General features: G+C 45.1%; 1 protein-coding gene across 1 annotated transcript in view; it reads left to right on the forward strand.

Annotated features, from left to right (window-relative positions):
• The window catches only part of Kbtbd12 (kelch repeat and BTB domain containing 12), a 74,997-nt gene extending 51,374 nt beyond the window's left edge, over window positions 1-23,623 (forward strand). Inside the window, exon 6 of the mRNA XM_036180329.1 lies at window positions 23,067-23,623. Within this exon, the coding sequence (XP_036036222.1) occupies window positions 23,067-23,260 (194 nt within the window). The 3' untranslated portion in view covers window positions 23,261-23,623. The remainder of the gene's footprint in view (window positions 1-23,066) is intronic.
• The last annotated feature ends 300 nt before the right edge of the window (window positions 23,624-23,923 follow it).

The following is a 23,923-nucleotide window of genomic DNA, read 5'->3' on the forward strand; positions in this document are numbered from 1 at the left end:
TTTGACTGATGAATCTATTTCTTCTACCGTATTTTCAACACCAGAGATCCTGTCTTCCATCTCTTGCATTCTGTTGGTTATACTTGCCTCTGAAGTTCCTGTTCATTTACTCAGATTTTCTATTTCCAGCATTCCTTCTGCTAGTGTCTTCTTCATTTTTTCTATTTCCCTCTTCAGTTCATGGACTGTTTCCCTCATCTGTTTCATTGTTTTTTCATGATTTTCTTTCAGGGACTTATTGTTTTCTTCTGCTTTAATTGTCCTTTCCTCTAGTTTTTTATAGCATTCTTCCCATTTTTTTGTTTGTCTGTTCCTCTACTTTATTTTTGATTTCTTCTATATAAGGCTCTAGCCTCTTCATGATGTTACTTATAAGGTTGTTTTCTTCTGCTTCTTCCATTCTGTGATGTTCAGGTCTAGCTGTTGGAGAAGGGCTAAGTTCTGGTGATGCTGTATTGCTCTTTATTTTGTTGTATGTACTTCTGCCTTGACGTCTGCCCATCTCCTCTTGGGTTCATTCTTGGTCTTATCAGTGCACTTTGTCCAGACAGAGCTGACAGAGTTAGGGAGCCTCTCTCTGGTCCAGATGGAAGCTCTGGGCCACATGGGAGCTCTGGTCCAGATGAGAGTGCTGGCCGGATGGGAGCTGGGGGCTGCTCTCTGAGTCTCAGGAAGTCCCTGGGGTCTCCATATCTTGTCCAGATGGGAGCTCCTCTTGTCTAGATGGGAGTTCCAGGGCAGGATGGAAGCTCTGGTCCAGATGGGAGTTCCAGGGCAGATGGTAGCTGGGGGCTGGTCTTTGAGTCTCAGGAAGTGGCTGGGATCTCCTTATCTTGTCCCGATGGGAGCTCAGGCAGGATGGGAGCTGGGGGCTGGTCCCTGAGTCTTAGGAAGTGGCTGGGGTCTCAGGCAGATGGGTGTGGGGGCAGAGTGTGGAGACTGCAGGGTCTGCCTGCAGTCTTGGAAAAGGGGAGTCTAAGCATTCTCAGCCATTGTCTTTATCTGTTTCTGTGGTTATCTCAAAATCCCGGAAGTTGGGTGCCAATAAGAAAACACTTATTTAGCTTACAGTTTTGGAGAAGAGAAGCTCATACTCAAGTGACCCCAACTGTTTGGCCTCTGGTAAGAGAGCTTCTTAGCTGAGTCACTGCATGGTGGATGGTGTCATGGTGGCAGTGTGTTCAGAAGGGAGAGGTCACATGGCAAATAGGAAGCAGAGTATCTCAGCAGCTATGCTCACTCTGGTCTTTGTTTTGTGAGACAAGGTCTCACTACCTAGCCTGGATTGGCCTGGAAGTCACTATGTGGGCCAGGCTGGCCTTGAACTTACAATGAGCCTCTGCCTCTGCCTCCTGAGTGCTGCAGTTATAGGCATGATCAACTAGGCTGCACTCAACCAATCTGGGGCCCTAGTCAGGCCCCATAAGAGCTGCACCAGCCCCCTCTGAGGAGAGCAATCCCAGGATCTGCTCACCTTCTACAAAACCCCACCTCTTAAGAGCCCCGTCAGCTCCCAGCCCCACCACTCTGGAGACGAAGTTTCCTACACATGAATCTTTAGAGAACAAACTCAAAGAGTTTCTTAAGCACGCCCGCCTTCATCTGAGAAATCAAGAATGAAGTGTTATAAGATGTTATTTATAGGGCTGGAGTCAGTGCTGGGAGAAGCTGCCGGGTGGGGAGAAGAGCAGTGGGTAGGGACAGCTTCTTCAAGGAATTGCAGGGGCAGAGTCATCCGACCCTTCCTCCATGTGACTATGAAACTGGGAAAGCTGGAACATAGCTGACAATATGCAAATCAAGTGTGCATAAAGAGGGATGGCAGGGGAGCTCTAAGGAGCTGCTGGAGACCAGTCCCTGGGGGGCTGGTGGGATTCTCCTGTCTCCGGGCAGACACAGGCTGCCGTTGTTCTGGACTGGTTCTTAAGCATTTTTTTTTTTTTTTTTGTATAGCAGATGATCTTAGAAAATACATTATCTCCCTCCATAACGAAGGGCAGACATGCTCACTGGCCCTTGGGAAAGTCTCCCAGTTCCTAAGCCCAGGATTTCTTTCTAGCACTCACAGGTGTTAGCTGGCACTCTTCAGGTCGCTCTGAGATGGTGAGCTCAGATAGCTGGCATTGAAAATGTTGACATGCGGCAGCAGCAGCAAAGGACACTGGGGGTCTCTTGTCTTCTTCGGCACCCTGGAGTCTGCAGCAAACTAGCTTAGAAAAATGCAGAGCCATCACAGTTCTTGACAAAGCACTAACTCTCTCCCAGGAGGCTATCTTCTCCACCTCCAACATGGGCTGAGGAAGCCAGCGTTGTTTCAAGGCCGGAGCTTATAACACCAGTCTCTCTGTACACATTCTTACAGAACATAAGTGAGGGACAATTCCCAACTTATTCTGTGAAGTCAGTGTTACCCAACTAAGGAAAAAAAAAAAAAAAGCAAAGCTCAGAAGCTGGAAGATGGCTCAGTCAGTAAAGTGCTTGCCCTGTGGGCCTGGGGACCTGGGTTTGATCGCTCAGAACCTATGTTAGAGGCCGGAAATACTCCTGTAATCCCGGCACTAGGAAGGATCCAGCCAGTCTAGCAAATCAGTGAGTTCAGAGAGCAGTGCTGTCTCGAAAAATAAGGGTTGGGCTGGAGATGCCTCCAGGGCTGAAAGCATGTAGTGCTCTTGTAAAAGACTGGAGTGTGGTTCCCAATAACCTATACCTCCAGCCCTGGAAGATCGGATGTCCTCTTCTGGCTTCCAAAGGCACCTGCGTTCACATAGACAGAGAGACAGACAGACAGACAATTACAAATAAAAATAAGGAGCTAGAGAAATGGCTCAGCAGTCGAGAGCACTGGCCACTCTGTCAAAGGACTGGGGTTTGGTTCCCAGCACCCACGTGACAGTTCACAACCACCTGCAGCTCCTCTTCCAGGGGATCCGACACCTTTCTCTGTCCCCCTTGGACACCAGGCACCTATGTGATGCACAGAAATACATGCAGGAAAAACACCCATACAACTAAATATTTTTAAATAAAAAATAAAAATAAATCTTAAAAAAATAAACAAGGTACAGAGCCATTGAGGAAGACACTTGATGTCAACTCAGGCCTCCATATATGCACTCATGTGTATAAAACCTGTACACATGGCACATAGACACACCAAAAATAATCAAAGATTGCAAATGCAAAACTCCTCAACAAAATACTCACAAACTGAACCCAGCAATGTACAAAAGGAGTTATATATCATAACCAAGCAGGATTTTCCTAGACACTCAAGGTTGGCCAAGTCTCTGAAAACTGATGAATATAACACACCTGTTAGTAGAATAAAATAAAAAACAGGATGAGCATCTTAACAGATGACAAATAAAAGACAACAAAATGAAGCCCCCACTCATAACGTAAACACTCGGCACACTGAACCTCTAACATACATCTATGGAAAAGCTGCGGCTGATGTCATACTTAATGGGCAAAGACCAAAAGCTTTGGCCTTAGAACTAGGAACTGGAACTGTTCAGCATTGTGCTGGAGACTCTGCTCAGGGTGATTAGGAAAGAAAAGGAAAACATGAGCAGCCAGATTATAAAGTAATAGTTAATTGCATATGACATGATCTTGTATTTAGAAAATTCTGAGAATTTTTTTAACTTATTGGTACTAAGAAGCAAGTTCAGAAAGGTTGCAAGATGCAAAATTAATGTGCAGAAAATCATATTTGTATGCCCTTGCAACAAACAATCCAAATGTTAAAATTAAGAAACATTACATTTATAGTGCCATAAAAATAAATAAAATACTTAGGAATAAATTTAACAAAAAGCAAAGAACTTGTACATTAAAAAGTACAAAATAATTAATAATAGTAATATTAACAACCCAGAGCTGGAGAGATGGCTCAGCTATTAACATCACTGGTTGCTCTTGCAGAGGACACAGATTTGGTTCTCATCATCTATGTGGCAGCTAAAAACTGTCTATAACTCCAGTACCATCGGATCCAGTGTCCTTTTCCAGTCTCTGCAGCACTGTACACACATGGTGCACAGACATCCATACAGGCAAAACACTCATACACAAAATAAAAATTAATAAAAATCCAAAAATTTAAATAATAAGCCAAATAAGTAGATTAATAAGATTTAAATTTTAAATGGAATTGACCAACACAAAATGAAGAACTTTATGGGGTTTTTTGGTTTCTCCCCCCCACCCCTTGTTTTGTTTTGGCTTTTCTCTTTTTTTTTTTGGTCTTATTGGGATTTTTTTATTTATTTTGATTTTCATTTTGGGGATTTTGTGGGGTTTTTTTTAAAGAAAGATAAAGAACATAAACTTTGGTGGGCAGGGAGGTGGATAGAAGATCTGAAATGAGTTGGGGGAAGAAAAAAATATGCTCAAAATATATGAAAAAAATAAGAAAAAAATGTATATGGAAATGCAAGAGACCTTTATAATAAGAACCAAAATACTCACTTCAGAGCTTTGAGAGGAGACTGTAGGGTTTGGGCAAATGACACGGAACAGCTCAGTGGAAGAGCCCTGAGCATTCAGAAGTGACCCCTTCTATTATAGTCACTTGGTCTTCCACAGAGCTGCTCGGGTGGTTTAGTTGGGAAAGGATCTTTTGCCATCCAACTGTACAGGAATGATTGGGTAGACACATGTGAAAGAGTGAAAGTAGACCCTGCTTACCCCATGCACAAAGATGAACTCAAAAAGGACTTAAAAATGTAAATGTCGCTGGGCGGTGGTGGCGCACGCCTTTAATCCCAGCACTCGGGAGGCAGAGGCAAGTGGATCTCTGTGAGTTCGAGGCCAGTCTGGTCTCCAAAGCGAGTTCTAGGAAAGACGCAAAGCTACACAGAGAAACCCTGTCTCGAAAAACAAACAAACAAAAACAAACAAAAAAATGTAAATGTCATGGTAAAACTACCAAGTAGGCATCTTTGTGGCTTTGAATTATACAATTAATAGGCAAATTGTTCTAAAAGCATTAAAAAAAAAGAAAACTGACAAAGTGAGAGAAAAATTGTAAATAATGTATCTGACAAGCAAGAGACATATCTAGATTACATAAAGAAATCTGACTCAATAACAAAAAGACAGATCAAGCTTTTAAAAATTATTTCTTCTATTTTTTGAGATAATATAATCACATCATTTCCCCATCCCTTTCCTCCCTCCAGACCCTTCCGTATATCCTTCCTAAATGCACAAATACCCCGATCACTCTGTATAATGTTACTTGCATGTTTTCAGGGCTGACCATTGGTATTAGTTAACCAGTTGATATGCTCTTCTTTGGAGACACCCCCCACCACCACCACCAGCATTCCTCAGTTACCTGTAGTTCTTGGTGTAGGGAGGGAGCCCCCAATTTGCTAATGACAAAGAACCTGAATAGACCTTTCTCCAATGTATATAAACCGATGGCCAAGTGCTGGACATCATCAAAACCACAATGAGGTCACACTTTATCCCCACCAGAGTGACTGTCACAAAAGGCTAGATAATAACAAGTATTAGCAAGGTCTGGGGAAGTCAGATCCTCATACCCCACTGGTGAGGGCATAACTGCTGTGAAACATGGCCAGCACTTCCTTAAAGTGTTAAACCTCCAGGGGCCCTGTGACCTAGCAGTTCACCCCTAGTACACACATAAGGGACTCCAACTCCGTTTCTACACAAAAGCTCATATGGGAGTGTCCTCACTGCAGTGTTGTAACAGCCCAGGAAAAGGCAGAAGTGGGTTTTGTGGAGGCTGGGGATCAAAGGAAGGTGGCCGGGGAAGTGATGTCACACTTTCTCCCTGTGGGTACTTCAGCTCAATTCTTTAGTGTCAGACCTCAAAGCTGACCACTTAGGAGGGAGTGGAGGGGTGGTAGTTCTTACTTTTTCCTTTAAAGTAAGTATTAGTACATATAATTCATATAACATCCACTCCCTAAAAGCGAAAGAACAAACAATGGGGTATGTTTTTTTTAGCATATTCACAGTTTGTGTGACCATCCCACCATCTAATTTGAGAATATCGTCAACCCCCAAATAATCCCTGCACTTTGCCAGGGAAGAGGCAGGAAGAACACATCCCAGAGATGAAGACTGTGGTGACAGATGACACCTAGTGGCAGACACCGTTCCAGCTGTAAGAATACCCAAAAATTGTGACCCTAGGAGGGCAGGTGATTCCTTTGCCCATGCTTGGCACCCATGAATCCTGCTTTTCAAGGGACCACATGAGCTTGGACTGTGGGCATTTTGTGAAAACCTTGAGTTCTTAGAAGACATGAAATTCAGTTCATCAGGGTTTTCTGGTACAGGACCCCACATCCCTACAACAGCACAGACACTTCTGTGCAGCCAGCCTGCAGCTACTCCCTCCCCAGCATCACAAGGCAACTCTGCAGGCATGCTAGGGAGCAGAACCTGTCGTATCTCCATTTCAGCCCATCCCTGGCTGCCTAGAATTTCATCCAGAGCCTGAGCCTGAGCCTGAGATGCTCTTCTTGCAGCTCACCAGGACATTGTATAATCAGCCTCAGCTGGCTTCCAGGAACACTCCCACCTCAGTTCCATTTTTTCCACATCCTTCCTTCCTTCCCTGGGAACTGAAAAGGCTTCCTGATTCCCTCTCTGTCCAGCAGAACCTTGAGATAATGTAAAAATGGACATTGAAAATAGTCACACGGTTTAAAAACAAAGATAGGGAAAAGGGAAAAAAATGATTTTTTCAGTTAATTAGACCTACCCTCAAGCATGTTATTTATTATCACAACAGATATAATAGCCCAAACCAGGGATTTGAAAACTGTGGCCCACCCCTGGTAGATCTAGCTCACTGTTTTATAAATAAAATTTCACTAGAAACTGCGTCTGTTTACTCACATATTGTTTCTGACCATTCTATTGTGTGTGGTCTAATTAAATTAACTAGAAGACAAAGGTTGTTAAGACTAAATAAACTGCATCTAACTATATGCTGCCTACAAAAGTCAGACTGACACTGGGTGTGATGGTGCACCCCTGTAACGTCAGCACCCCAAGGCTGAGTTCAGAGGATTGTGAGTTTGGAGCTAGCCTGCACTACATGATGAGACTGTGCCTCAAAAGCAAGAAAAGAAACTGCATGTAAACATAACTGCACCCAGTCCAAAGTCAAAAGATGAGCTGGGTGTGGTGGCACAATCCTTCAATCCCAGCACTCGGAGGTAGAGGCAGGCAGATCTCTGAGTTCAAGGCCAGCCTGGTCTACAGGGTGAGTTCCAGGACATCCAGGGCTACACAGTGAGACCCTGTCTCAAACAAACAAAATGAAGCAAAAGCCAAAGGACGAAACTGGAAGAAGTGGTGCACCTCTAATTCCCGCACTTGGAGGATGGAGACAAGCATCATGCTCAGCTACACAGAGTGTGAAAGAAAGCCTGGGCCTCATGAGACCCTGTCTCAAACATGCAAAAGGGAGCTGTGCTGAGGAGATGGCTGTTTGTATAAATCTAACAATGTACATTGAGGATCTGTGTTTGGGAAGATCTAATCAAGTGAGCTAGAAGAGCCAAAATGATTTTTAAACCAGAGATTAAAGTGAGTGTTCATCGTTTAATTTGAAGACTCAGTGTAAAGCCAGTCATTAACACAGTGTGGGACTGCTGACAGGAAGCAAGTTGGGAAGGAAAAGGTTTATTTGGCTTACACTTTCATCATTGCTGTTCATCTCTGAAGGAAGTCAGGACCGGAACTCAGACAGGGCAGGAACCTTAGGCAGGAGCTGAATGGGGGGTGTTGCTTACTGCCTTGCTCCACATGGCTTGCTCAGCCTGCTTTCTTATAGAACCCAGGACCACCAGCCTAGGGGCAGCACCACACATAATGGGCTGGGCCCTCCCCCACAGTCACTAAGAAAACACCTTACAGCTGGATCTTATGGAGGCATTTTCTCAATTAAGGCTCCCTCTTTTCAGATGACTTCAGCTTGTGTCAAGAGGACATACATCTATGCAGGACAAGAACACAAAAATGAGTTTAGAAAAAAAAAAAAAATCAAACATCCATAAACAGACCCAAACAAATGTGGCAGATTCTTTTGCTTCCCTTTCCTTTGTTCTGTTTTGATACAGGATCTCATTGTGTAGTATGACTAGCCTGAAACTCAATATGTAGACTAGGATAGCCTTGAATTTACAGAGATCACCCTGCCTCTGCCATTCCAGTTCGGAATTAAAGGCCTGTGCCACAGTTCCTAGCCAGAAAATTGACATTTAAGGAGCATGTGGCTGAGCGAAGAAGGCTGGCGCTCAGAATTGATCCTGGGTAGCTCAATGGCACTTGTCCCCAAGCCCAACAACCTGAATCTGACAGGTGAGAGAGAACCAACTCAACCCAGCAATTAAGGAAACAAGACACCGAAATAAGTAAATGGATAGAAGATTGGCACAAACTCTTCCCCAAAGTAGACAAACAAACCCGAAATAAGATGTCCAACACCATTTCCTTAGGAAAATGTGAATTAAAGTCACCACGAGATACCACAAACTATTTGAAAGGCTGAATATTTTAGGATTTATTTGACAAGTAGGTCTTGACCTAATGAGAACGTTAGACAAAACAGACTCCGGTGTTCCTGGTGAGGATGCAAATGAATCAGCCACTCTGGAAAATGAGAAAGCTAAAACACCCTTACCCTGTAACCTGGTGCCTGTTTCTGTAATTACCCCAGAGAGAGAAGAACGTGAACACAAAAACTTGCACATGAATATCTTTCAAGTTTTAATTTCTAAAGCTGAGCAACTCTAAGGCCCTTAAGGAGATGAACAAAGAAACAAGTTGCTGTAAACTTCATAGGGAATAGCACTCAGCAGAGCAAAGAGCACGCCACCTGCAGCTACCACAGATCCACATGAGCTGCCAGGTCGGTGCTAGGAGCCGAACTCAGGTCCTCTGCAGGAGTAGCTGCCCAGCCATCCCTCCAGCCCGTTTTGCTGTTTTAATGCATCTATACAACTTAATAGAAACATTCCAAGCTGGACATTGGGGCACACACCTTTCATCACAGCACTTGGGAGGCAGGGACAGGTGGGTCATTGTGAATTCAAGGCCAGCCTGGGCTACAGAGCGAGTTCCAAGCCAGCCAGGACTGTGTATGAAACTCTGTCTCAAAAAACAAAAACAAAACCTCACGATATTCAATACTCTTATAAATAAACTTAGAAAAACTAAGAATGTGTTTACAGTCCAATAATGGGATACCAATTGTCGCTTGATCAAAAATCATTTTACATGTGTATTCTTTCATTTTGATGAAATCCTTAACTAATTAAATGCATGGTCAAAGCAGGAATGTTGACACATGTTCCTGTCTGTGTGATCCCAACCTGTGTGCTCTATGGGATCACGAAGACCCTCCGCGTGGATGGCTGTCACCTGCTGGTCATGCCTGTCCCGATGCTCCTCTTGCCCGCTCCTTCTTCCTGAGCCAGGGTCAGTTAAATTGTTGCTTTCATTGACAGGCAGCTTCCTCAGCCAACAGAAGAGCAGGTCACATCCCTGACTGGGAACAAGCCAAAGGAGCCTGGTCTCTTCACTATTTATTCACATACTCAGTAGACCAGAGCAACACAGGCAGTGAGATGGCTCCTTCCCCTCTTCAGAGTCATGCATGTACAGGACAGAACCTGGAGCACACCACACGGTGAGATGGAAATTGAAATCAACCTGTATTACAGTTTTGGTATAAACAGCTCCTCTCAGGCTCATGAGTATGACAGCTTGGTCCCTGGATGCTGGGGCTGTCTGGGGAGGCTAGGAAACTTTGAGGAGGGAGGGTCTCGAGGGAGGAAGAGGGGCTCTGGGGAGCAGGCTGCTTTCAGCCTGTTTCCTGGTCTGCTACACATGAGCAAAGCAAGCGACGCTCATCCTGCCGCCATGAAGCCGTCCACCACCATGCCTTCACCACCATGCCAGACTATGTTCCCTCAAACCCTAAGCTAAAAAAAAAAGAAAGAAATCCTTCCTCCTTAAAGTGCTTCCTGTCAGGTATTTGGTCACCACAGTGACAACAGTTACACAGGACAGGAACTGAGTAAAGGGAACATAAGCATGAGAGAGGTGAGGCGTACCTTACATAAACTGGTGGGACATGGCCCCAGTGATGTTCCTATGGGGCTGGGATGGCTCAGAACTTAGCAGTGTGCACTGCTCTTTCAGAGGACTTGAGTTCAACTCCTAGGACCCCAGTCAGGCGGCTCACAATCACTTCTAACTCCAGGAGATTCAACATCCTCCTCTGTCCTCCATGAGCACTGTCCATACCCACACAGAGACAGATAGACACACATGCACATAATTTACAAAATGAATCTAAAAAGGTTTTAAATAGTAACACTATTCCTATAATAACAAACCAGCAAGTTAGCATTTCACTGATGGGCAAATCAGTGGAAAACAGTCTACAGTCCCCCAAATAGTGTTTCCAGTTTTCTGATTGCATTTCTGATTTAGTAAATCTAAATGAAAATGGTCCCCAGTGTTCCCACTGAAGTACCTCCCAGAGCACAGGGCACACCCTAAAAAACATGGGGTGCATCCCAGGGCAGTCTGCCACATACACGGACTTTCATACCTCAAAACTCAAGTGCATATTCATCTACTCCCTGGTGTAGCTGAGCCCATTTCCTATGTGTTCTGAAACCACTGGCTGCTGGAGATGTGGTCACGGCTCGCTGACTCCTTCAGGGAATATGATGCTACTGTATGTGGTGCATCTATTTTTGGGGACTAGCTCGATTGAAAAGAGCTGACATGGGGTTCAGCCTCCTGTTCCTTTTCCTTGTTAGTGTGATGATATTTCATCCTAAGTAGGTCAGCTCAGTTGCCAGCCCTGGTTCCTTGTTTCCTGAGCCCTGAGCTTAGAAGAGTAGCAAGAGCGACACCAAGGGGACAAACCAAGCTGCCAAGGCAAGCTGGTGGGAACGGTGATAACCTGGAGTCACACAGAAGGTGTGTGCACGGCGCCCTCCTTCTGAGGAGAAGCCCATCTGGTTATCATCTTTCTCTTATGATTGATACAGTGATTTTTATTCCACATCAGTGAAGTAACAGATTCCTAGAAGAAAATGGCAACACACACATGGTTTTTAAAAACAGCGTGAGGGCTGGGTGGTGGTGGCACATGCCTTTAATCCCGGTACTCAGGAGGCAGTGGCAGGCCGATCTCTAATTGGAGGCCAGCCTGGTCTATAAAGCCAGTTCCGTAACAGCCAGGGCTACACAGAAAAACGTTGTCTAAAAAAAAATAGGAAACACACACACACACACACACACACACACACACACACACACACACACACACACACGGAAGATGGGGAAAGGAGAGTCCAGAAAAGTCAACTGAAACTGACTGCCGTTTTAAGAGGTCTGCCTGCATCCATCTGAAGGAAAACACAGAGACCTTCTTCCCAGTAAAACAAGAAAACCAGAGCTTGAGTGTGGCCATGCTAAAAAGCGCATCCCAAGACAGTCACCGTGAGAAGGAGCAGTCACTTCAGGCCCACAGCGCCCCCTCTTCCTGCACCTGTATCCCACAGCCCCAGGGTTGGGCCCAAGCAGTCTCTCCTTTCCCCCACTAAGAAGGGGACATAGCAGTGATACATCAAGGGGCAGTGCTGGCATTCTGGCCCCAGTGTGCCACAGTCTGTGAGCTGCTGTCCTCCCAACAGACCCCACCGTGCCACAGGCTGCCAGATTGTTCGTCCCACACCCAAACCCTGGTGAGCAAGCCCTTTGCACTTAACTCAGCTCTGAAATATGGAAAGCAGGATCACTGGACACTGTAGAATACAGGAATAACTCCATTAAGATGGATGGACTTGAAGATGCCTTTCTCAGAAACCAGGAAATTTGCTAGAAACTAGAGCAAAAAGATTGAGATTTGAGCTGTCCAACAAGACCATTAATAGCCATGCGTGACTATTTTAATTTCTAGTTTAATCTAAAAACAATAAAACTAAAAAATGAGTTCCTCAGTCTCACTACAACAATCCAAAGCACTCGACATCACACATGCCTGCCTGTGTTGGCCAGCACAGGTTAGAGTACATCCCTCAGCACAGAAAGCCCCTCGTGGAGCACTGCGGTAAAGACGAGGACTAGAACAAGTTTAATTCAGAGAAGTGTAGGACCTGTGGCGTGGGCACACGCATGCACACACGCACGCACGCATGCCTTGAACCCCAGCACTTGGGAGGCAGAGGCACTCAGATTTCTGTGAATTTTTCCGTCAGCCAGATCTACATAGCAAGTTCCTCACCAGCTGGAACTACACCCTCTCTAACCAAACAAAAGTACAGAACCCTTCACTGACCAAATAAGGGATGCATTCCTGTTGGACACTTTATGAATATATATGTTAGCAACTGTAAATAGAGCAAAAGAAATTTTCAATGTAACTTCCAGAATATAAGTTATAGAAACTGTATGCCTGTCCACAATGCAATTAAGTTAAAAATTTTAAAGCTGTTTAGATGGCCTAGGGGCTAATGAAGCTTGTTCTTATCAGCAAGACTGATAACCTGGGTATCCCTGGGTAACCCTGGAACCCACATGGTGGAGGGAGAGGGTCAACTCTTCACACATATATACACAATAAATATATTTTGTTTTAAATTTTTTATCGTCAAAGGATAGACAAACACCAATACATTCATACTTACAATTCAGCTTTTTTTTTTTTTTTTTTTTTTTGAGACAGTGTCTTACTATGTAGCTCTGGCTTTTCCTGAAACTGGAAATGTAGGTCAGGATGGTCTTGAACTCAGAGATCTGCCTGCCTCTGCCTCTGCCTCTGCCTCTGGAGTGCTGGGACTAAAGGTGTGTACCAACATGTCTGACAATCAGCTTAATGTTTTGTTTTGTTTTGTTTTTACCCTGAGACAGGATTTCTGTTTTGTTTTGTTTTTTGTTTTTGTTTTTGTTTTTGTTTTTGTTTTTGTTTTTCAAGTCAGGGTTTCTCTGTGTAGTTTTGCTTTGCACCTTTCCTGGAACTCACTTTGTAGACAGTACTGGCCTCAAACTCACAGAACCCCACCTGCCTCTGCCTCCTGAGTCTTGGGATTAAATAAATGCATCACTACCACTCAGCAATCAGCTTAATTTTTAAAAATTTTGTGTGTGTGTGTGTGTGTGTGTGTGTGTGTGTGTGTGTGTGTGTGTCGAAATACCCATAGAGGCAAGAAGAGGGCATCAGATCCCCTGGAACTTAAGTTACAAGCAATTGTGAGCCACTAACTTGTACCAGGAACTAAACTTGGGTCCTCTTAACTGAGGACCCAAGAGTATACACTCTTAACTGCTGAGCCATCTCTCCAGACCTCCACTTGAAAATTGTAAACATTCTAAACAAGTCTTGAGTTAAAACAGTATTCACTTTGAAATGTTAGACTGTGGAGAAATTTGAACCATACCTGGAATCTTCTAGATGGTTGTAGAGCCCTCAGAAGAGACACTTGAAGACATTATTTGAAAGGATATGAAAAATTAAAGAGTGAATTCAGCACCCGTGTCAGGGGACAGAGAAAGAATTGCAAATAGAATAAGTGAAACTCTCAGAAACAGCTTTCAGCTTGGTGCAAATGATCCTGTCACACTTTTGAAAGTGCTTGATTTGAGGTCAGAAGTCCGGTGTGATTTCCTGCTTTCCATGCGTCTAGTATATTCACTGGGATTTCACAAAGATAATAAGACCTCCCCAATTCCCAAGATTGAGAAGTATATCTAATTAGCTTCTAATTAGGGTCTCTGCTGTAAGCCCTTCCCAATTTGATCACAAATTATAGTATATAAATTCAATCAAAATCATACTAATTCTTCCTTTCTGTTCTGGGGATTAAACCAAGGGCCTCATGCATGCCAGGCAGTTCCTCTACCACTGAGCTGTATCATCAACCCTCTTTTTTTTTCACTTTTTATTTGGAGATAGAGTCCCACTAAATGCACCAGGCTGGCCTTGAATAATACAGTCATCTTGTAGACTAAGGTAGAAAAGACCAGTTATCAGCTAGTGATGTATTCGTTTATGTAGTGACTTACTCAAAGCACCGCTTGTACTGCCTATTTGCCAAGCATGACTTCACTTGCTTCCTGGACCAGAAGGACCTGGAGGGATGGCTGAAACAGTGGGCCATTGCCCTTAACACCCTGCTGACTGCTGTGTACGCCTCTGTAAAATCCCGCTTGCTTGGCCACAATACCTCGTGGTTTTAGGGTGCAAAATGAGGATACACTGGCCCCTTCACCGAAGCCCTTCGGGAGGTGTCCTGGCTGCGGTCCACTGGTGGCGGGACCCTTCACCGAAGCCCTTCGGGAGATGGCCTGGCTGCGGTCCACTGGTGGCGGGACCCTTCACCAAAGCCCTTCAGGAGATGGCCTGGCTGCGGTCCACTGGTGGCATCTCCTCTCCCATCTCACTGGTGTCAGAGCATTTATTTCAGAAAGATTCCCCTAACAGTCACTCCAGTAGCCACGTCAACTAGTTTGTCATTATTTTTAGTCTGTCACTTTTATTTGTGCTCTAAATATGCTTGTGTTTTCCTCCTCTTTCTGTTTTGTCCGTAGTACTTTTAAAGAAGTGTAAGGACCAGGCCATTTCACTCATTGACACGCCAGCAGCCATCTTTGACTGGGTGGATGTATTAACCCCCACCATGCTATTGTCCCACCTACTGATCAACAGTGTTGCTTACTATCAGTGATGCCCCTTCCGTGCCAGGTTCCAGGTGGCATCAGGAAGCCTCTTTCTGTGTTTAGTCGTATCCTGATCCTGTTGTTTGCTTTTTGTTTTGTTTTGTTTGGTTTTTCCAGGCAGGGTTTCTCTGTGTAGCTTTGCGCCTTTCCTGGAACTCACTTGGTAGACCAGGCTGACCTCGAACTCACAGAGATCCACCTGCCTCTGCCTCCAGAGTGCTGGGATTAAAGGCGTGCGCCACCACTGCCTGGCTTGCTCTTTGATAGTGAAATCTAAATTCGGTTGTGTTCTGGGCAGCTACACACTTTCTGTAACTTCTGCTCTATTGAGATTTTCTTTTGTCCTGATCCATTGTTGATTAATGTGTACATTCTAGAAATATTTGGGTGGGTGCATACTTAGATTCATTTGAACAGGGCTCTGCGTTTCTGTGGTTAAACTTATTGATCATGCTATCTAGCCCCCTCAAGACAGTGTTACACAGTGGAGTTTTGTTTGCCAAGGGCCGTAAAACCTTAGGCAAGTTAATTAGCTTGCCTGAACCTCTTACCCTCACTATGAATGGAGAAAATGTTTCTTAGATGCTTGTTCAAAGGACCAGTTGATTTTCTCAACAGTTAATGCACCTACTAGTGTTAAATAGTCATTTTATTAACATCAGACAACCTTGCACAAATGAAAGCATTTGTCCTTATATGAATTTAGTCTTGTGGGGCTTTTTGTTTTTGCTTTTTTTTTTTTAAGGTAAGATCTTGTTCTGCCCAGGCTGGTACTGAACTTCTAGGCTGCAATGATCCTTCTGCCTCATTCTTTATACCACTGTGTCCTGGCTAGCTTTAAGTCAACTTGACAACTGAAAGGAAGAGATCTCAGTTGAGAAAATGCCTCTCTAAGATCTGGGCATTTTCTTAATTAGTGATCAGTGGGGGAGGACCCAGCTGTGGTGGGTGGTGCCATCCCTGTGTTTGTGGTTCTGGGTTCTATAGGAGAGCAGGCTTAAAAAGCCATGGGAGCAAGCCAATAAGCAGCTCCCTTCCATGGCCTCTGCATTAGCTTCTACCTCCAGGTTCCTCCCCCGTTTGAGTTCCTGTCCTGACTTCCTTCAGTGATGATCAGTGATATAGAAGAGTAGGTCATAGAAAACCTTTGCTCCCTAAGTTTCCTTTGGTCATGGTGTTTCGTTCCAGCCATAGAAACCCTAAGATACATTGCATCCAGATTCTCATTATTCTTTCATCAGAACAACCTTTAAGTTAGTTGTTTGAACCTAAAATCCCTCCAGTTTGAAAGTATTATTTAGATGTTATCAAGATAGTAAACAAAAAGCATCAGAAATACCCAAGAGGGGGAAATGGGAAGTGGGTGGTCACTGGGATGCAGAAATTCTCTACCGCCAAGCCTGACAAACTCCAGATCTCAAGATATCTTTGCATCCCTGCTTTCTCTATGAAATAAGAGAAGACAGCCAAGCATGGTGGCACAGGCCTGTAATCTAAGTACCTGGGAGGTTGGGGCAGAAGAGGACCATGAGTTTAAGGCCAACCTGGGCTACACAGTACTAGTCCAGCCAGGGCTGTATCAAGCACACATGCACACACACAAGAAACATGGTAAGATGAAAGGATTCATGAAACAAAGCATCAGAAGGTGATGTCAGCACCATCAAAATGAGAAAATATACATACAAAGCAAAGGTCAGGGCACCTGTGTTGAAGGCAGAAAAGCCAAGTGTCTCCGACTCTTTGGGTGTGTGTCCCTGTAGACCCATACCTCTTGCTGTGTCCTTTCCTGTTATTACTTGAATCTGTAAGTGTCCCCTGTAAGCTGTACGTCAAAGGCTTGCTCGTTGGTTTGGTGATGTTGGAAGGTGGTTAAACCTCTAGGATGTATAAGGCCTAATGGTAGATCTTTCAGTCATTGGGTTGCACCCTTCCCAGGTCCCCAGGTGCCCTTGGAGGTGTCTGTGAGACCCGCCTTCCTAGATTCCCAGCTGCCACAAAGTGAGCAGCTGTGCTCCTACTAAGGTGCGCACCATCAGCACCCGGTCCCAAAATAATAGGGCTAATAAACAGTGGATAAAACCTCAAAGACTGAGCAAAGTAAACCTTTATTCTTTAGAAATTATTTGCCTTGGGTATCTTGTCACCATGATAGAGGCTGACTAACAATCTTAATGACTATTCTGCATGTCTTTTGGCATGGACGCAGGGGGATGAGACAAGGATGTGTGCCTTAGGAAAACAGGCAAAGCTTTCGTAGGGCTCCGGCTTGAGGAAAACAGGCAAAGCTTTCGTAGGGCTCCGGCTTGAGGCTGAGAAGGAGTTGGCAGCAGCCTGGAGAGGATCAAGCTGCTCCTCAAACAAGGGAGGATACGGGCCATTAAGGGTTCTGGGATTGACTAATGAGAAATCATCATCTTGCCTGGAGGCCATGAGGTGCTTAAGGGCACAAGGGTGAGGTGAGAACTGAAGGAGTCTGGGTGCTTAAGCTGCTGGGTCCAGTTCCAGCGGTGATGGGGTGGCCAGATCTCAGAACGTACCTAAACTGATGTTCTACAGCCACCTACGTCATAGGTGTTCTATACAGTACACCCAGTGGGAAACTAAGGCATCTCACTCATCTGTGTGATCCCCAAATAGTGACCTTTAATCAGCGGGGATAAGTGAGTGGGGGGTTTATTCAGATTCTCTCTCAGCAGCCGCCTGATTTCTCTGTTGTCATGGTAGGGGTGGAGGGGTGGGAAGGTGGGGGTGAGGAGGGGTGTGTGGACTGCTGACACCTCATAAGCTCCAGTCCTCAGATAACAACAGTTTGCATAGTTTGCACACATCTGTAAACCTTGCATCGGGACTTGTTTTTTTACATTGTTTACAAACTGTATGGCCATGGTAGGCTTCTTGTTATCTACTTCTTCTATCTTAAATTAACCCATTTCTGTTAGTCTAGACTTTGCCACGTGGCTCGTGGCTTACCAGTACTTTATCTCTTTTCTGTCATGGTGGTGGCTCCTCCCCCAGGCTTCCACTTCCCAGAATTCTCTTCTCTCTTGTCCCGCCTGTACTTCCTGCCTGGCCACTGGCCAAACAGCATTTTATTTATTTTTTTTTATTTTTTTTTTATTTTTTATTATTATATTTGTGTTTTAATTTTACACATCAGCCATGGGTTCCCCTGTCCACCCCCTGCATTGGAACTTCTTTAGCTTCTCCACCTGCAGCATTCTTCACCCGAGATTTCCGTGACCCTGGGTGTAGGTGCATTAAAATGGCGCACAGAGGGGCTGGAGAGATGGCTCAGTGGTTAAGAGCACCGGCTGTTCTTGCAGAGGTCCTGAGTTCAATTCCCAGCACCCACGTGGTGGCTGACAACCATCTGTGATGAGATCTGGCGCCCTCTTCTGTATACATAATAAATAAATAAATCTTAAAAAAAAGGGGGGGGGCACACAAATCAAAACATATCGACAGCAAGTCATGAAGACATTTATTTAAAATACTTCTTTGGCATACATATAATTTTACCATCTATTGTTAAAGAGTAAGGCAAGTTTGTGTATGAGGTGGAAGTGCTTGTCTAGTTTTGTATAGAGTTAGAGCTTGCCCAAGTGTTGATACGTAGGACACAGAGTGTACTAGTTATTTTTCTCGTAGCTGCTGTGGTCAAATGCCTGACTAAAGCAGCTAAGGAAGGAAAGAAGGGGTTGCTTTGGCTCCAGGTCCAGGGTCAGAGATGACCACTAATGCTCAGCCCTCTTCCTCTGTTTTATTTGACCCAGGGCCTCCTTCCATGGGATGCTGCCACCACATTTTGAGTAGATTCTCCCACCTCAACCAACCCAGTGTCGGAACTCCCTCACAGACGTGCCCAGAGGTTTGTCTCCTGGGTGACTCTAGATCCTGTCAGGCTAACAATATTAACCACCACATAGAGAATCTTCAACATTTTGTAGCTAAAATCCGAATTTCATTTTCATTGGTACCAAGAGTAGTGTTTTGCATAAACACACAGAACCCAGTGGCAGAAGCATGCTTAAAGCCGATTCTGAAATTGTTGGAAATTTTGTCCCAATCCCAAACCTAAGTTCATTTAGTGATTTTTTAATGAAATTCAAGTCAGCAAATAGACAGCCATTTTTGAAAACAGATAGTGTCACACAATACAACCCACGACACCATGGATTTGAGTATTATACGTTGAGGAATGACAGGAGGAAATCAGGGAAAGTCTTTGTGCTCCAAATTAAACACTTGGGTTTCTGGAAGAGCAGAAACTTCAGGCTGGAGCATTGGTTCAGTGACTGAGTACTAGTGCTCTTGCTGAAGGCCTGGGTTTGAGTTCCAGAACCCACCAAGCATCTCATAATCATCTGTAACTTCAGGTCCAGGGGATCTGATACCTTCTTCTAACCTCCACAGGCACCAGGCACACACGTGGTGCACAATACACATAAAATTAGAAAATGAGTAGACATTTTTTGTGTGTGTGCAATAAAAGCAGTGAAGTTTCTGCAAATGGTGACGCACGCCTTTAATTTCAGCACTCAGGTGGCAGAGGCAGGAGGATCTCTGTGAGTTTGAGACCAGCTGGTCTACATGGTGAGTTCCAGGACAGCCAGGGCTTGGGGCTACCTAGAGACACCATGGCAAAAAATAAAGGAAGGAAAATGAAAAAAAAAAAAAAAAAGATGGAAGATAAGATTTAAAACAACAAAACAAACCCCTGCAGTTCCTAACATACAGTACACAGGCTTGAATCTGAGCCGAGGTATTTTAGGCAGTATGGTTGATGAATGCAGAGCAACTGTCGGTGTTGTGTGCTTAGAACCAGGACTGTCAGGAGGTCACAGCGCCACACAGGTGAGCACAGCCAGCAAAGTCTCCGATGTAATGTGCATTTGATTTTGAACTAATTGCTAGACCTTGGGCATTTATAAAACGTTTGCTGATGCCAGAATTTTCACAACTGGCACATGTGGAGACATGACCCACAGTCTAAGAACTGCCTCTACATTTCGTGTATGAGCTAGTGCATTATAAAAGCAATGCAAATGGTTCTTACAAGAGAACAATCTGCATGCTCACACAGATAGATGCAGGTGCCTTCTTTGCATATTTTACATCCAGGGTTGGTCAGGTTCACAGATATAGAACCAGTGGACATGGAGGGCCAGTGTGTTCATAGTCAGCCTGTCTTTGGCATGTGCCAGGCACTGCTCTTGAAGATCACCTATGATGTACATGCAATCACATGTGACCTTTGAGTCTATCCCCTGAGAACATTACAAAGAATGAAAAAGAGGCACAGAGCAGTGGTACGTTTTACCCCAAGTCACCCACTTTCCAAATGGAGGATTCACCGAACATACCTGTCCTCTTTTGCTTCTGTATTAGTTAGGCTCTCTCAGTGTAAGCCACACATACGTCCTCAAGTATCTTTGTGCATTGAATTGGAAGGGTGCCTGGGCACAAGGATCCAGGGATGAAAACCACAACCCATCTGGCCTCAGAACAAACTAGAACAGTTTCTGAGCTCCATGTTCCAAGCACATCAGAGAAGCCTAGCCTGGTGCTTTCCTGGATTTCAACCCTGTGCCCCTCACTCAGACCTATCCCTTCTCCCTCTGCTGACTTCTGCCTGGCACTCCTCAGCTTTCTGTTCAGTACAATCTTCAATTCAGTACTGCACCTGTGAGGATCTCCAGCAGGGGCCCAGTCTACAAGCAGGCCTGAGTGAGAAGTGGGGATATGCCTGCCTGTCTGGACTCTCCACCCCTGGAGAGCTGAGGCTCCCTCCACAGAACTTGTCCTAAGTGCATTCCTCCTGAAGGTTTCAGTATCCATTTTCTCTAGCTTAGACATAATCCATTTTGAACCTTCTGGCTTTGATGCTCACTGGGGTCAGTGACTTTTTCTTAAAGGGCCAAGTAGTAGAATCTAGGTAATGATTCTCAGTCACACATGACTTGGCTCCTTCTCTCCAGGTTAAAAATCTCAGAAATGAACACAGTTGGCCCAGCTCACTTCCTGCACCAGTCCTTGGTGCCCAGGCTGCAAATCAGTTCTCTGTACCCTCGAATCCATACCCACCCAGGAGCTATCAGTCATGGCTGCATGGATACACATGGCCAGCATGCTGCCCTTCCAGGGGATGCAGGCAGCCCCAGAGGTCAGCTGTGGTTTGACGGGCATGCGCTGAGGCCCACTGGCCAACAAAGTGCAGGCTTTATAGCAGATGTATAGACTAGTGAATGGAAGAACAAGGGACCGAACAAATGCTTGGAGATTAAATAGCTTGATTTTTAGAAAAGTATTTGGGGTGTGGGTGTAGCTCAATGGAGCCTTGCCTAGCATGTGTGAGGTCCTGGGTTCTAGGACTCCCTAGCACCAGTGAGTGAATGAAGGAATGAAGGAATGAAGGACTAAATAAAGCAGGACAGCCTGCATTTTGAATTTTTGCCTTCATCGCCACCTGCCGGCCAGAACTGGTATCAGGCTAAAGTTCTGTTAAAGACATTTCCTTGTATTTAGAAAGAACCCTTTTCTAAGAAAAGCTGTAGTTTCTTTCTTTAAAAAAAGCTTACTATTCTAAAATTAACATTTTATTTATAAGACAGTTGTGTAAAATTTTGTTTATATTTCATATATTTTACATGAAAACATTTTAGAAGAAACAAAATTGGTATTTTCACAAAAAAGGAATAAAAGACAGATACTTTAAATATCTTTACATAATTAAAGAATGTAGAAAAATCGATATGAAAATATTAGGGGATGAAGAGATGGATCGGGGTTAAGAACACTTGTGGCTCTTGCAGAGAGCCTGAGTTCAGTTTCCAGCACCCACAGGACAGCTCATAACTACCTGTAACTTTAGCTCTGGGGGATCTGATAGTTTCGTCTAGACTCTGTGGCTACGCACACACATATGCATAAATAAAGATAAATTATTAAAAGTCAACCAAACAAAAATCTCAGGCAGTAGTAGACTCCTGATGGGAAGCCTAGCCTGTCGCCGCAGGCCTGCCTTCCACTGCGTGACCACCTGGTGTCTTCACCACGACACTGAAAGGTGTGCCTTGTCCCCTGCCTCTGGGACGTTGTTACACTGGGCTGTTTTCCTCCTACAGTTCCTCCTGGCCATGCCCAGCTGACCATCACAGAACGACATACAGAGCACAGGACATTTATCCCTGCACTTCGGCACCGCACACTTGCCAAGTGTGGTTGCATCTATCTTCTGCCTGCATAAGCTCCTGTCGGGCAGACCCCTCCAGAAAGTATGGCTCTGGAAGTTACTGTTACCGCCCATTGCAGCATTGCGGACCCCTGCTGTTCTCAGTTCAGGAACACTGGGGCATCTACAGCAGTAGACGCCCACATCTTTCTCAAGCCCCCTTTACTAAATTCTCAAGTTGCCCGGGGTTCTCATGCTGTCTGCTTCCCACATCCTGGCTGAACCAGGGAAGGCGATGGCCGGGTCAAGGTCACACCACTCAGGCTGTGCTTTTCCTCTTGTGCATACAAAATCAAGACAGTTCCACAGCATCAGAACATCCTTCCAATGTGAGACAGCGGCATACTCTATCAATCCTTGAATACTTTTTTTTTTTTTTTTTGAGCTGGGGATTGAACCCAGGGCCTTGCGCTTGCTAGGCAAGCGCTCTACCACTGAGCTAAATCCCCAACCCTTCAATACTTTTTTTTAAAGGTTTGTTTATTATGTGTACAATGTTCTGCCTGCATATATGCCTGCACTCCAGAAGTGGATGCCAGATCTCATTACAGATGGTTGTGAGCCACCATGCAGTTGCTGGGAATTGAACTCAGGACCTCTGGAAGAACAGCCAGTGTTCTTAACCTCTGAGCCATCTCTCCAGCCCAGAATACTTTTTAGAGATACATTTCTTTTTATTTTATGTGTATGTGTGAGTGTCTGCCTATATGTATGTGTACCATGTGTGTGTGGTGTCCCAGGGGGCCAGAAGAGGGTGTCAGATCCTCTGGAACTAGATTACAGGTGGTTGTGAGCTACCCCATGTGGGTGCTGAGAACTGAACTTGGATCCCCTGCAAGAGCAACAAGTACTTTTAACTGCTGAACCATCTCTCCAGCTGTGCTGAGACAATTTTATAATGTGAGTTGCATGGCAGTCTTCTTTAAATTCTTAACTATCAGGACACATGTTTCCACATGCCAAAGTACCTTTTCAGTGGTTTGTTGATTAACCCTTGGCCCTCAAAGAGGATGCAGTTGGATGGAGTGGTGACAGCCTCTGAGCTTAACACGCCCATGTTTGTTTGTTTGTTTTTTCTCCCTCCTTTGCTGCCTTTCAGATCGCCATGAGGTTATCTCCAAAGAAATTTTGGAGCTAGACCCTTGGGAGAACCATTGGAATGTTGTCGCCATCAACGTCCTCATGCATGACAGCTATGACGTCTGCCTGGTAGCCAGGATGAACCCCCGAGACCTCATCCCACCACCCTCAGATCTGATTGATGAAGGTGGTGACCACAGAGGGCAAAGATGAGGGTCTCACAGCTGGAGGAGCCATGGCCTGGCAGCCAGGCCTCCGAATGCAAGACCCAGCATACTGTGTGGCGCTGACATTCTCACTGCATGCATAGCAGCTCCTGTGTGAAGCTGTGCTGAGCAGTAACAGGGGTGGGAGGTACAGGGTCTTCCCTTAGGGGCATCACAGCCTGATGAAGCAGATAGGGCAGTGCAGGGCAGATGGTGAGGGTTCATGTGAGTGGGACAAGGAGAGTATGGAGGGCAGCACCCTGCTCTGCTGGGTATGCAAGAGCACTGCCGAGCAGACCCACAGGTGCTTCTGATGATGAGATGATGGGAAAGGCCAGTCAAAGGCCCTAAAGTAGGAAGGCTGGTGCATGCCTTGGACATCTAGTCCAGCCTGGTCACACTGCTCTCACACAGGATTTGTCACTGAGAGCAGAAAGTTTATAACTACGTGACCAGTGCCAAAAGAGGGAGGAGCATGGGCCTGGGCCTGGACAGAGGAGCCATCTTTCTTGGAGCTTTGCCCCAGCTTAGTCTGTCTATTGGAAATGTCCTGACCTACAGCAGCAGTGCCCACTGTGGGCCAAACATTCGTACCTGGAACCCAGCTCTGTTGCCATGGGTCACAGCGAGCAGAGCATTCCTAGACCCAGAGGGGTTAGTATTGAGTGTC

This window comes from Onychomys torridus, chromosome 3, assembly GCF_903995425.1.
Source record: "Onychomys torridus chromosome 3, mOncTor1.1, whole genome shotgun sequence".
Classification (NCBI taxonomy): Eukaryota; Metazoa; Chordata; class Mammalia; order Rodentia; family Cricetidae; genus Onychomys; species Onychomys torridus.